The sequence below is a fragment of the Emys orbicularis genome, chromosome 7 (assembly GCF_028017835.1).
Source record: "Emys orbicularis isolate rEmyOrb1 chromosome 7, rEmyOrb1.hap1, whole genome shotgun sequence".
Lineage (NCBI taxonomy): Eukaryota > Metazoa > Chordata > Testudines > Emydidae > Emys > Emys orbicularis.
Window position 1 is genome coordinate 131,156,852 of NC_088689.1, and position 13,786 is coordinate 131,170,637.

Here is a 13,786-nt window from a genome sequence, read left to right on the forward strand (position 1 = left end):
CTCAGCCCTCCTCTGCCACCATCAGCCCCCCAGCGTCCCGTGGGTCCTGCAGCCAGCCCCGAGCGGAGGCAGCATGCCCGGGCCCGTGAGACGCACTCACCCGGCAGTTGCTGAGCTCCTCAGCTGACAGCAGGATGGTCCCACACTTCTTCCCTGGGACCCCCCTGGGACAAGAAACATCCCGTTAGCGCTGGCAGGAGCGGACGGCAGGCAGGACAGGGGCGCGGCTGCAGCGCGTTTGGCTGCTCCCCCCCCCCCCCGGGTCCTGTCTGCCCCATTGTGAAATCAGCATTTCAGCCCCCTGAAGCGCCAAAGCCAATGACCAGAGCAGAGCACTTGCCCAGCAGGGGGCGCTGTGGGGGAAGCACCCAGCAGGGGGCGCTGTGGGGGCGGGGCAGGGCGCTGGCTGTGGGGGGGCTTCCAGCAGGGGGCGCTGTAGGGCAGAGCGCTGGCTGTGGGGGGGGCTCCCAGCAGGGGGCGCTATAGGGGCCGGGCAGAGCACTGGCTGTGGGGGGCTCCCAGCAGGGGGTGCTTTGGGGGCGGGGCAGGGCGCTGGCTATGGGGGGGCTTCCAGCAGGGGGTGCTGTGGGGGCGGGGCAGGGCGCTGGCTGTGGGGGGGCTCCCAGCAGGGGGCGTTGTGGGGGCAGGGCAGAGCGCTGGCTGTGGGGGGGCTCCCAGCAGGGGGCGCTGTGGGGGCGGGGCGCTGGCTGTGGGGGGGCTCCCAGCAGGGGGCGCTGTGGGGGCGGGGCAGGTCGCTGGCTGGGGGGAGCTCCCAGCAGGGGGCGCTGTGGGGGGCGAGGCAGGGCGCTGGCTGTGGGGGCGGGGCAGGGCGCTGGCTGGGGGGAGCTCCCAGCAGGGGGACTGGGGGGGGCAGGGCAGCGCCCTGGGCTGAGGGGGAGCAGACACATTGACAGGTGTGGTGGGTGGCAGGGAGCTCTGGTGTCTCCCTGGCCCCCTGTGCTGGGCACGTCCCTGCCGTACTGTCCCTGAGGGAGCTGGAGTGTGGCCGGCAGCAGGGCTTGAGCCTGAGACGCCCACCACGGGGGCGGCAGGTCAGACGAGGCTCCCGGGCTCCCAGCCCTCTGCGCTGCAGCCGAGCTGATGCACCAAGCAGGCCCTGCAGATTTCAGGGGGGTTTGCTTGGCACATCCCCACTGCCTTCAGGAGAGAGAGCACGTGCTCTGCCGGCCGCGGGGACCCCTTCCCTCGGGGAGCTGCGCCCCACAGGGGACCAAGCCCATGGGGACTCGCTGGCCCCTCCAAGCCGCCTTTCTGCCAGCGGGCAGGGCCGGATGGTCCCTGGGGCTGCGGGATGTTGTTGGGGGTCCCCCCCTCAGCACAGCCTCCCCCAGCTACACCCTGAAGAAGTCGTCTCACTCCCTTCCTGGGCCTGTGTCTGAGTGCGGCTGGCCCTGCTGCTCCAGGCACCGTGACAGGCCTGCCCAGCCAGCTCCCCATGTGCACCGTGGCATGGGCCTGGGACATGGGGCCTTTCCCCTCTGGGGGGCGCTGGCTCTGACCTAGCTCCAGGGCAGGGGCTGGCTGGCTGGGGGGCAGTATGTGGGGGGGCAGGGACTGGCTAGCTGGGGGGCAGTATGTGGAGGGGTAGGGACTGGCTGGTTGGGGGCATTATGGGGGAGCAGGGACTGGCTGGCTGGGGGGCAGTATGTGGGGGGGCAGGGACTGGCTAGCTGGGGGGCAGTATGTGGAGGGGTAGGGACTGGCTGGCTGGGGCGCAGTATGTGGGGGGGCAGGGACTGGCTGGCTGGGGGGCAGTATGCAGGGTTATAGGAGTCCTGCCCCAGGCCCTCCCCCCTGCACGGAGCCCCCAGGAGCAGGCGAAGGGAGGCTCACGTGAGGGGTCTCTCCAAGCGGCTCCGCTGGGATCCGATCACTTCGCCCAGCGCCACGAACGCCTGGCCCAGAAAGTCCTGCCAACAAGGTTCGCTAGTTAGGGCACACAGAGCACTGGTCTCGCCCACAGGTGGGAGGGCAGCCCATGGCATGTCCCCAACCCCCCCCCCCGGGCGCCCCCAGGGCAGGACAGCTCGGAAGCCCCAAGTCCCACCCTGGGGTGCCCCCAGAGCTGGGCGGCTCAGAGCACATCCCACCCAGGTGGTGGCAAAGTTTGCAGATGACACTAAATTACTGGGATAGTTAAGTCCAAAGTAGCCTGCAAAGAGCCACCAAGGGACCTCCCAAAACGGGGTGACAGGGCAACGAACTAGCAGATGAAATTCAGCATTGACATATGCAAAGTAAAGCACATTGGAAACATAATCCTGACACTACATACGTGGGCAGTGGGTGAAGCGTCCCCTTGGGGTGGCTAGCCCCCTACTCCACCTCTTCCAGCTGAGGCCTCGCCCCCGCTCGCTGCTCTCAGCCCCCCTGCCCTGCTAGTCCCGGCCAGGGCACGGGGGCTGAGAGCTCGGACCCTCCTCCTATGGCTCCGGCTGGGGTGGGAGTTGAGAGCTCGGTCAGGGCTGCCACCCCACCCATGGCTGCACCCCTTCCTCCATGGGCTCCGCCCTGTTCCACCCACAGGCCCCCCCCGCTCACTCCTCCCCCAACCCCCCCGCTCGCTCCTCCCCCTCCCCCCGATCCCCCCCGCTGCGGCTCCAAGACCAAAAAAGCCCATGGCGGGGGAGATTTTTCTCAGGGCCCCAAATTGGCCGGTGCTCCTTGGCACAGGCCCTGTGGCCCATGCAGTAATCCATCACTGGTCCCCCCTCCCCGGCAGCACAAGGTTTGGGGAGGCTTAGCCTCCCTCAGCCTCCATTATGCGCCTCTCAGGTGTACCTACAAAATGATGGGGTCTGAGTGAGCTGTGACCCCTCGAGAGAGCTCTCGGTTTCGTGGCTAGTTCTCTGAAAACATCCACTCACTGTGCAGCGGCGTCAAAAAAGCAAACAGAATGTTGGGAATCATTAAGAAAGGGATAGATAATAAGACAGAAAATATCATGTTGCCGCTATATAAATCCATGGGACGCCCACATCTTGAATACAGCGTGCAGATGTGGTCGCCCCATCTCAAAAAAGCTATATTGGAATTGGAAAAGGTTCAGAGAAGGGCAACAGACATGATTAGGGATATGGAACGGCTTCCGTCTGAGGAGAGATTAACAAAACTGGGATTTTTCAGCTTGGAAAAGAGGCGACTAAGGGGGGATATGATAGAGGTCTATAAAATCATAACTGGGTGGAGAAAGTGAAGAGTGAAGTGTTATTTACTCCTTCCCATAATGCATGAACTTGGTGTCACCCAATGCAATTAATAGGCAGCAGGTTAAACAAACCCCAGGCCGTGCTTCTCTACGCAGCGCAGACAGTCTGCGGAGGATGCTAGTTTCGTTGCCAGGGGACGTGAAGGCCAAAAGTGTAACTGGGGTCAGAACCGACCTAGCTCAGTTCCTGGAGGCCGGGTCCGTCAATGGCTGTTAGCCAGGATGGGCAGGGAGGGGACCCCGTGCACTGGGTGTCCCTAAGCCTCTGACTGCCAGAAGCTGGGAGTGGGCGCCAGGGGCTGGATCACTGGATCACTGCCCTGTTTCCCTGCTGCACCTGGCCACTGCCAGAGCCAGGACACGGGGCTAGACGGACCATTGGTCTGACCCAGCACGGCTGTGCTGATGTTCTGGATTCTTGCCTGCACCCTGCCAGCCAGAGCTTGCTGCTGAAATGAGGCCAGTGCTGCAGTGGGGAGCAGGTGCTGTGGGGCACCCCGATGGGGAGGGATGGCCCATGTCTTGGTTGGCAACCTCCACCAGCCCTTTGTGTTCCGGAGCTGCAGGAGCAACGGCCAGGGCCCAGGACAGGATGTGGGGAGGGATGTTCCCCCGGCTGCCCAGGAGAAGAGAGGCCCCCCGTGGCGGGAGGCACAGGTACCACAGCTCTGCGCTGCAACGGCTCCAACTGCTTCCCTGCCCCGGGAGTCCTGTCCAGGGCCCCCAGGCCCTCCCGGCTGGGGGGGGCATTGCCTGCAGGGGTAACCAGCATAGGCAGGGTTCAGTCCCTGGTGACAAACGGCCCCTGCCCACCTGGGACTCCCCCAGCCCAGCCCTCGCTCCGGCTGTGCTTTGCCCATTTGCCACTGTGGGCAGGAGAGGCACGTACCTTCTGTGGTCCCAGGGTTGGCAACAGAGAGAGAGAGAGAGCAGGTTAGACTAGGGTGATGATGGAGCCCGGGCTGCCACCCCTCTGAGGGCCAGCAGCAGGTAGCGGGTAGCCCCATCGCTCTGGGCCACTGCAGCACCGGATCCAGCCAGGCACCCTGGGGGCAGGCTCCGGAGAGCAGCAGGGAGGGGATGCCAGAGAGCCGGCGTCAGCGCCTGGGTGAGCGGCGCCAAGCAGCAGCCAGGGCCAGGCCCGTGTTCTCTGTGCCGGACACACAGTGCAGCTCCTTGGGCATCCGGCACCTATGCTGCGCTCTCCTGCCAGGACCAGATGGCCAGCTGCTCCCGCTGGGCCAGGCCTGCGCCCGGGGCACTGCCTGGGAACCGGCTCAGCCCCTGGGCGGCCTCTGGCCAGTCCCTGCCTCGCCAGGCCGCAGTTCCCATCTGTGCAGTGGGGCTGCGAGGTGCCCCAGCAACGGGGCTCAGTCTGTGCCCCCTACAGACAGGGCCGAGCCGCCTCTGCACCACAGCTGGGGAGACCCTGAACACCCCCCCCCCCCCCCCCCCGCAGGCCACAGAGCCGCAGCGTCTCACTGGTCCAGCAACACGGCTGAGACTAGGGACCCGCAAGGCACATGGTGACAGGGGAGGGCTGAGCACAGGGGAGGCAGAGTGGGGGGCTGAGCGGGGGGGGGGAGCAGAGCGGGGGGCTGAGTCCGGGGGGGGGAGCAGAGCGGGGGGCTGAGTCCGGGGGGGCCAAGGGGGGGCTGAGCGGGGGGAGCTGAACTGGAGGCTGGGTCCGGGGGGGGCAGAGTGGGGGGCTAAGCGGGGGGGGAGCAGGGCGGGGGGCTGAGTCCAGGGGGGGCCAAGGGGGGGCTGAGCAGGGGGAGCTGAACTGGAGGCTGGGTCCGGGGGGGGCAGAGTGGGGGGCTAAGCGGGGGGGGAGCAGGGCGGGGGGCTGAGTCCAGGGGGGGCCAAGGGGGGGCTGAGCGGGGGGAGCTGAACTGGAGGTTGGGTCCGGGGGGGGCAGAGTGGGGGGCTAAGCGGGGGGGGAGCAGGGCGGGGGGCTGAGTCCAGCGGGGGCCAAGCGGGGTGCTGAGCAGGGGGGGCTGAGCTGGAGGCTGGGTTCGGGGGGGCAGAGCGGGGTGCTGAGCGGGGGGGGGCTGAGTCTGGGGGGGCAGAGACGGAGGCTGGGTCGGGGGGGGCAGAGCGGGGGCCTGAGTCTGGGGGGGGCTCAGTCCAAGGGGGGAGAGCCGGGGGCAGGTCCGGGTCCATACTCACGTGTTTAGAGATGTTGCAGCTCTTGGAATCCACATTGTAGCTTGTGGGGAAGAGAGGCGAGCCGTGAGCGCCTTGCAATGGCCGCAGGACCCCCCCCCCCCCCCCAGTGCTGCCCCAGTCAGAGTCCGCCCCCCCAGGAACAAGCTCTATCCGGGGCAGCGCTGGGACGAGACGGGGGCTACGGGGTCCCACATGCAGGGTGCTGAGCACACCCAAGCCCAGCAGGTGATGGAGGCTGGCGCCCGGTGGCCGCCCTGACGCCCAGCACTGCCCGGAGAGGCCTGTGGGGCTCCTGGACCCCTTGTTGTGGGCCACTGATGCGGACACACAGCTGGGGTTGCGTCGCTCAGCGACTGGGGGGGGCACCGCTTCGAAGCACCAGCGCCTGCTGTGTCCTCAGGCCGCTGGGAGCTGGGCCCTGCACAGACAGAGACAGGCCCAGACGTGCCCCTGGCATCAGGCACAGCTGTTCTCCAGCCCCCACGTCTCATGGTCTCGCCCACCCCGGGCGCTGCTGGGTGTCGCACCACTGGGCTCCTGCCCTGCGTTCCCGGGTCATGACGACTTCAGGCTGGGCCCATGTTACACGCTGGCCGGAATAGCTTCTGTTTCTGCCTACGGCAGAGTCAGGAACCCTGGGAGCAGCATGAGGAGCCTTGTAATCGTCCTGCCTTGCTGCAGCCACCCCAGCCGCCCCACAACCGCTCCGTCACATCACCCTGCAGCCGCCCTGACACGCCACCCCGCAGCCACCCTGCAGCCATCCTGCCACCCCGCAGCCGCTCCGTCACGCCACCCCACAGCCACCACAGCCGCCCCACCACCCCGCAGCCGCTCGGTCACATCACCCTGCAGCCGCCCTGACACGCCACCCCGCAGCCACCCCGCCACCCCGCAGCCGCTCCGTCACGCCACCCTGCAGCCGCCCTGCAGCCGCTCCACCACCCCGCAGCCGCTCCGTCACGCCACCCTGCAGCCGCTCCGTCACATCACCCTGCAGCCATCCTGCCACCCCGCAGCCGCTCCGTCACGCCACCCTGCAGCCGCCCTGCAGCCGCTCCACCACCCCGCAGCCGCTCGGTCATGCCACCCTGCAGCCACCCTGACACGCCACCCTGCAGCCGCTCCGTCACGCCACCCTGCAGCCGCTCCGTCACATCACCCTGCAGCCATCCTGCCACCCCGCAGCCGCTCCGTCACGCCACCCTGCAGCCGCCCTGCAGCCGCTCCACCACCCCGCAGCCGCTCGGTCATGCCACCCTGCAGCCACCCTGACACGCCACCCTGCAGCCGCTCCGCCACCCCACAGCCACCACAGCCGCCCCACCACCCCGCAGCCGCTCCGTTACATCACCCTGCAGCCACCCTGCCACCCGGCAGCCGCCCCACCACCCCGCAGCCGCTCCGGAACGCCACCCTGCAGCCACCCTGCCACCCCCCAGCCACCACAGCCACCACAGCCGCCCCACCACCCTGCAGCCGCTCCGTCACATCACCCTGCAGCCGCTCTGCCACCCCACAGCCATCACAGCCGCCCCACCACCCCGCAGCCGCTCCGTCACGCCACCCTGCAGCCGCCCTGCAGCCGCTCCACCACCCCGCAGCCGCTCGGTCATGCCACCCTGCAGCCACCCTGACACGCCACCCTGCAGCCGCTCCGCCACCCCACAGCCACCACAGCCGCCCCACCACCCCGCAGCCGCTCCGTTACATCACCCTGCAGCCACCCTGCCACCCCGCAGCCGCCCCACCACCCCGCAGCCGCTCCGGAACGCCACCCTGCAGCCACCCTGCCACCCCCCAGCCACCACAGCCACCACAGCCGCCCCACCACCCTGCAGCCGCTCCGTCACATCACCCTGCAGCCGCTCTGCCACGCCACCCCCGCCACCCTGCAGCCACCCTGCCACCCCCCAGCCACCACAGCCACCACAGCCGCCCCACCACCCCACAGCCGCTCCGTCACATCACCCTGCAGCCGCCCTGCCACGCCACCCCGCCACCCTGCAGCCACCCTGCCACCCCACAGCCGCTCCACCACCCCGTAGCCGCTCCGTCACGCAACCCTGCAGCTGCCCTGCCACCCCACAGCCATCACAGCCGCCCCACCACCCCACAGCCGCTCCGTCACGCCACCCTGCAGCCGCACTGACACGCCACCCCGCCACCCTGCAGCCGTCCCACCACCCCGCAGCCGCTCCGTCACGCCACCCTGCAGCCACCCTGCCACCCCACAGCCGCTCCACCACCCTGCAGCCGCTCTGCCACCCCACAGCCACCACAGCCGCCCCACCACCCCACAGCCGCTCCGTCACGCCACCCTGCAGCCACCCTGCCACCCCACAGCCGCTCCACCACCCTGCAGCCGCTCTGCCACCCCACAGCCACCACAGCCGCCCCACCACCCCACAGCCGCTCCGTCACGCCACCCTGCAGCCACCCTGCCACCCCACAGCCACCACAGCCGCCCCACTACCCTGCAGCCGCCCTGACACGCCACCCCGCAGCCACCCTGCCACCCCGTAGCCGCTCTGTCACGCCACCCTGCAGCCGCACTGACACGCCACCCCGCCACCCTGCAGCCGTCCCACCACCCCGCAGCCGCTCCGTCACGCCACCCTGCAGCCACCCTGCCACCCCACAGCCGCTCCACCACCCTGCAGCCGCTCTGCCACCCCACAGCCACCACAGCCGCCCCACCACCCCACAGCCGCTCCGTCACGCCACCCTGCAGCCACCCTGCCACCCCACAGCCGCTCCACCACCCTGCAGCCGCTCTGCCACCCCACAGCCACCACAGCCGCCCCACCACCCCACAGCCGCTCCGTCACGCCACCCTGCAGCCACCCTGCCACCCCCCAGCCACTACAGCCACCACAGCCGCCCCACCACCCCACAGCCGCTCCGTCACATCACCCTGCAGCCGCTCTGCCACCCCACAGCCACCACAGCCGCCCCACCACCCCGCAGCCGCTCCGTAACGCCACCCTGCAGCCGCTCTGCCACCCCACAGCCACCACAGCCGCCCCACCACCCCACAGCCGCTCCGTAACGCCACCCTGCAGCCACCCTGCCACCCCCCAGCCACCACAGCCACCACAGCCGCCCCACCACCCTGCAGCCGCTCCGTCACATCACCCTGCAGCCGCTCTGCCACCCCACAGCCACCACAGCCGCCCCACCACCCCGCAGCCGCTCCGTCACGCCACCCTGCAGCCACCCTGCCACCCCCCAGCCACCACAGCCACCACAGCCGCCCCACCACCCCGCAGCCGCTCCGTCACGCCACCCTGCAGCCACCCTGACACGCCACCCCGCAGCCACCCCGCAGCCGTCCCACCACCCCACAGCCGCTCCGTAACGCCACCCTGCAGCCACCCTGCCACCCCCCAGCCACCACAGCCACCACAGCCGCCCCACTACCCTGCAGCCGCCCTGACACGCCACCCCGCAGCCACCCTGCAGCCATCCTGCCACCCCGCAGCCGCTCCGTCACGCCACCCCACAGCCACCACAGCCGCTCCACCACCCCGCAGCCGCTCTGCCACCCCACAGCCACCACAGCCGCCCCACTACCCTGCAGCCGCCCTGATACGCCACCCCGCAGCCACCCTGCAGCCATCCTGCCACCCCGCAGCCGCTCCGTCACGCCACCCCACAGCCACCACAGCCGCCCCACCACCCCGCAGCCGCTCCGTCACATGACCCTGCAGCCGCCCTGCAGCCGCTCCACCACCCCGCAGCCGCTCTGCCACCCCACAGCCACCACAGCCGCCCCACTACCCTGCAGCCGCCCTGACACGCCACCCCGCAGCCACCCTGCAGCCATCCTGCCACCCCGCAGCCGCCCCACCACCTCGTAGCCGCTCTGTCACGCCACCCTGCAGCCACCCTGCCACCCCACAGCCATCACAGCCGCCCCACCACCCCACAGCCGCTCCGGAACGCCACCCTGCAGCCACCCTGCCACCCCACAGCCACTCCACCACCCCACAGCCGCTCCGTCACATCACCCTGCAGCCGCCCTGCCACGCCACCCCCGCCACCCTGCAGCCACCCTGCCACCCCACAGCCGCTCCACCACCCCACAGCCGCTCCGTCACGCAACCCTGCAGCCGCTCCGTCACACCACAGCCATCACAGCCGCCCCACCACCCCACAGCCGCTCCGTAACGCCACCCTGCAGCCACCCTGCCACCCCCCAGCCACCACAGCCACCACAGCCGCCCCACCACCCTGCAGCCGCTCCGTCACGCCACCCTGCAGCCGCTCTGCCACCCCACAGCCACCACAGCCGCCCCACTACCCTGCAGCCGCACTGACACGCCACCCCGCCACCCTGCAGCCACCCCGCAGCCGCTCCGTCACGCCACCCTGCAGCCACTCTGCCACCCCACAGCCATCACAGCCACCCCGCCACCCTGCAGCCGCTCTGTCACATCACCCTGCAGCCGCTCTGTCACGCCACCCTGCAGCCGCCCTGACACGCCACCCCGCAGCCACCCCGCCACCCTGCAGCCGCTCCGTCACGCCACCCTGCAGCCACCCTGCCACCCCACAGCCACCACAGCCGCCCCACCACCCCACAGCCGCTCCGTCACGCCACCCTGCAGCTGCCCTGGCACTCTGCAACCAGCCCGCCACCCTGCAGCCATCCCATCACCCCACAGTCGCTCCGTCACACCATCCTGCAGCCGCCACAGCCACCCTGCAGCTGCCCTGGCACGCTGCAACTGTCACAGCCACCTCACCATGCCACGCCCGCTCCGTCACGCCGCCCTGCAGCCACCCTGCCATCCCGCAGCCGCTCCGTCACGCGACGCTGCAACCGCCGCTCTGTTGTGCTGCAGCTGCCACAGACGTCCCTCCGCAGCTGCTGTGTCACGCTGGCCGCAGCCACCCTGCTATGTCCCAGCACATTGCAACTGCCCTGCCGGGTCACACCACAGCCACCGCATCCCGTCATGCTACAACCGTCCCAGAGCTTTGCAACCTCACCTCCAGTTCTCCCAGGAAGGACTCCACTTTGGCCCAGCTGGCAGCCATGCCACAAATAACCTGGTCTCCAACTAAGGGCCAAGCGGGAAAGCAGCAAGTGAGCAGAGCCAAGGCAGGGGGGGGAGAGGAATCGGGGGGGGGGGAGCAGAGGAGGGACGGGGGAGGGGAACTGGGCGGGGTGAGCAGAGCCAAGGCAGGGGGGGGAGAGGAATCGGGGGGGGGGGAGCAGAGGAGGGACGGGGGAGGGGAACTGGGCGGGGTGAGCAGAGCCAGGGCAGGGTGGGGGAGCAGAGGAGGGATGGGGGGAGGGGAACTGGGTGGGGTGAGCAGAGCCAAGGCAGGGTGGGGGAGAGGAATCGGGTGGGGAGCAGAGGAGGGACGGGGGAGGGGAACTGGGTGGGGTGAGCAGAGCCAAGGCAGGGGGGGGAGAGGAATCGGGTGGGGAGCAGAGGAGGGACGGGGGAGGGGAACTGGGCGGGGTGAGCAGAGCCAAGGCAGGGTGGGGGAGAGGAATCGGGGGGGAGCAGAGGAGGGACGGGGGAGGGGAACTGGGCGGGGTGAGCAGAGCCAAGGCAGGGTGGGGGAGAGGAATCGGGGGGGGGGAGCAGAGGAGGGACGGGGGAGGGGAACTGGGTGGGGTAAGCAGAGCCAAGGCAGGGTGGGGGAGAGGAATCGGGGGGGGGGAGCAGAGGAGGGATGGGGAGGGGAACTGGGCGGGGTGAGCAGAGCCAAGGCAGGGTGGGGAAGAGGAATCGGGGGGGGGGAGCAGAGGAGGGACGGGGGGAGGGGAACTGGGCGGGGTGAGCAGAGCCAAGGCAGGGTGGGGGAGAGGAATCGGGGGGGGGGAGCAGAGGAGGGACGGGGGGAGGGGAACTGGGTGGGGTGAGCAGAGCCAAGGCAGGGTGGGAGAGGAATCCGGGGGGGGGGGAGCAGAGGAGGGACGGGGGAGGGGAACTGGGCGGGGGGAGCAGAGCCAAGGCAGGGTGGGGGAGAGGAACCGGGGGGGGGGGGAGCAGAGGAGGGACTGGGGGAGGGGAACTGGGCGGGGTGAGCAGAGTCAAGGCAGGGTGGGGGAGAGGAATCGGGGGAGGGAGCAGAGGAGGGATGGGGGGAGGGGAACTGGGCGGGGGGGAGCTGAGGCAGGGGGGCAGAGGGATCTGGTGGGGGAGGGGATCAGGTTTCACTCACACATCAAAGCGCAGGTTCTGCTTCTCCTCAAAGAAATAATCAAGGACGAACTTGCGGACGAAGTCGGGGTTCAGGGTGTTGTCAATCACTTCGGTGCGTCCAAACTGAGGGGAGAAGGGGGTGAGGGGACAGCACCCAACCCAACCCAGAGGGGCCACCTGGGGCCATGTGGCCGTGGCATGGCCCCTGTTTCCCAGCACGTATGTGAGGAGGGGGCAGTGTCCCAGAGCCCCCTGTTTAATTCCAGCTGCCTCCCTGGCCTGTAATCCAGATTCCCTGGGATTAAGGCCAACAGCAGAGCCAGATCATTAGCGCGGGAGCAGGAGGCCATATGGGCCTGTTTAGCAGAGCAGGCGATTAGGCGGCCTCAGCCGGGAGCCCCCCAGGGTGCAGAGTGGGGCAGGCCCAGCCCCTCAGCAAGGGGGCGCTGTGGAACCCCCAGCTGGGCCAGGGGCTGCACTGTTGCTCCTGGAGCTGGTGCCCGGAGCGATGGTTGGGCCCTGCTCAGACTGGCTAGCGGAGCAGGTGCAGCCCCCAGAAAGAATCTGTTCCAGTCCCTGGGCAGCCCAGTCCCGAGGCCCCAGCTCCGGCTGATCTCTGCTGGGCCGAGGGGACGGATCTGGAAATCCCCAGGCCTGCAGGTCTGAGCCCCGGCTCAGGGAGCTTCAGCAGACCTTGGTTCTGGGCACTCAGCATCCCCCCCGTGACCTGAGCCCAGGGCAGGAGCCTGCTGCTGCCCCAGAAGCAGCAGGGTGCATGGTGCTGGCGAGGAGCAGGCCAGCGCCAGCAGGGAAGTCAGCAGCAGCAGCGTGACGCAGGGGAAGCAGACACGCTGCTGGCAGTGCCCCAGGAGACGCCATGCAGCAAAGCTGAGAACTCGCCCTAGCCTGAAGCAAACTGAGGCTGCGTGACGGGCAGTGGTGCTGAGGAGAGGGGCCCAGGCCGAAGGCTGGTCATTGCACTGCAAGCTGCCCGCTCTGCTGCCAACGCAGCCCCCTCCAGGTGAACGGGGAGTCAGGGGCCCTGCTCAGCCGCCAGCGAACCTGCCGCTGGGCCCAGGAGCAGCCAGGCCCATGGGTATGAAGGAGTTAGACAAGGAACCCTCTCTGAAAATGACTCAGAGCCGCTGGGAGTGCAGGGCCGGGCTCTGGGAACCGCCGGGCACGGGGCCGGGCTCTGGGAGCCGCCGGGAACAAGGCCGGGCTCTGGGAGCTGCTGGGAGTGCAGGGACGGGCTCTGGGAACCGCCGGGCACGGGGCCAGGCTCTGGGAGCCGCCGGGAACGAGGCCGGGCTCTGGGAGCCGCCGGGCACGGGGCCAGGCTCTGGGAGCTGCTGGGAGTGCAGGGCCGGGCTCTGGGAACCGCCGGGAACAAGGCCGGGCTCTGGGAGCTGCTGGGAGTGCAGGGCCGGGCTCTGGGAGCCGCCGGGCACGGGGCCGGGCTCTGGGAGCCGCTGGGAACGAGGCCGGGCTCTGGGAGCCGCCGGGAACGAGGCCGGGCTCTGGGAGCTGCTGGGAGTGCAGGGCCGGGCTCTGGGAGCCGCCGGGAACAAGGCCGGGCTCTGGGAGCTGCTGGGAGTGCAGAGCCGGGCTCTGGGAACCGCTGGGCACGGGGCCAGGCTCTGGGAGCCGCCGGGAACGAGGCCGGGCTCTGGGAGCCGCCGGGCACAGGGCTGGGCTCTGGGAGCTGCTGGGAGTGCAGGGCCGGGCTCTGGGAACCGCCGGGAACGAGGCCGGGCTCTGGGAGCTGCTGGGAGTGCAGGGCCGGGCTCTGGGAACCGCCGGGCACGGGGCCGGGCTCTGGGAGCCGCCGGGAACGAGGCCGGGCTCTGGGAGCCGCCGGGCACAGGGCTGGGCTCTGGGAGCTGCTGGGAGTGCAGGGCTGGGCTCTGGGAGCCACTGGGAACGAGGCCGGGCTCTGGGAGCCGCCGGGAACGAGGCCGGGCTCTGGGAGCCGCCGGGCACGGGGCCAGGCTCTGGGAGCTGCTGGGAGTGCAGGGCCGGGCTCTGGGAACCGCCGGGAACAAGGCCGGGCTCTGGGAGCTGCTGGGAGTGCAGGGCCGGGCTCTGGGAGCCGCCGGGCACAGGGCCGGGCTCTGGGAGCCGCCGGGCTCCAGGGGAGCGGGAGGAGACAGTGTCAGGTGGCTAAGTCTCGCCCTGGACTGCTCAGCTTTGCGCTCTCCTTGACAAAGACTCAGCCGTG

At 69.8% G+C, this 13,786-nt stretch overlaps 1 protein-coding gene across 2 annotated transcripts in view; it reads right to left on the reverse strand.

Annotated features, from left to right (window-relative positions):
• CPNE9 (copine family member 9) overlaps nt 1-13,786 on the reverse strand; it is a 46,036-nt gene that overhangs the window by 22,470 nt on the left and 9,780 nt on the right. Inside the window, exons 4-8 of one of the 2 annotated variants that reach the window (XM_065407594.1) lie at nt 11,585-11,688; nt 5,399-5,438; nt 4,119-4,121; nt 1,855-1,931; nt 101-164 (exon numbers count right to left, since the gene is read on the reverse strand). In XM_065407594.1, the coding sequence (XP_065263666.1) occupies nt 101-164; nt 1,855-1,931; nt 4,119-4,121; nt 5,399-5,438; nt 11,585-11,688 (288 nt within the window). The remainder of the gene's footprint in view (nt 1-100; nt 165-1,854; nt 1,932-4,118; nt 4,122-5,398; nt 5,439-11,584; nt 11,689-13,786) is intronic. The other variant, XM_065407595.1, reaches the window with a different exon arrangement.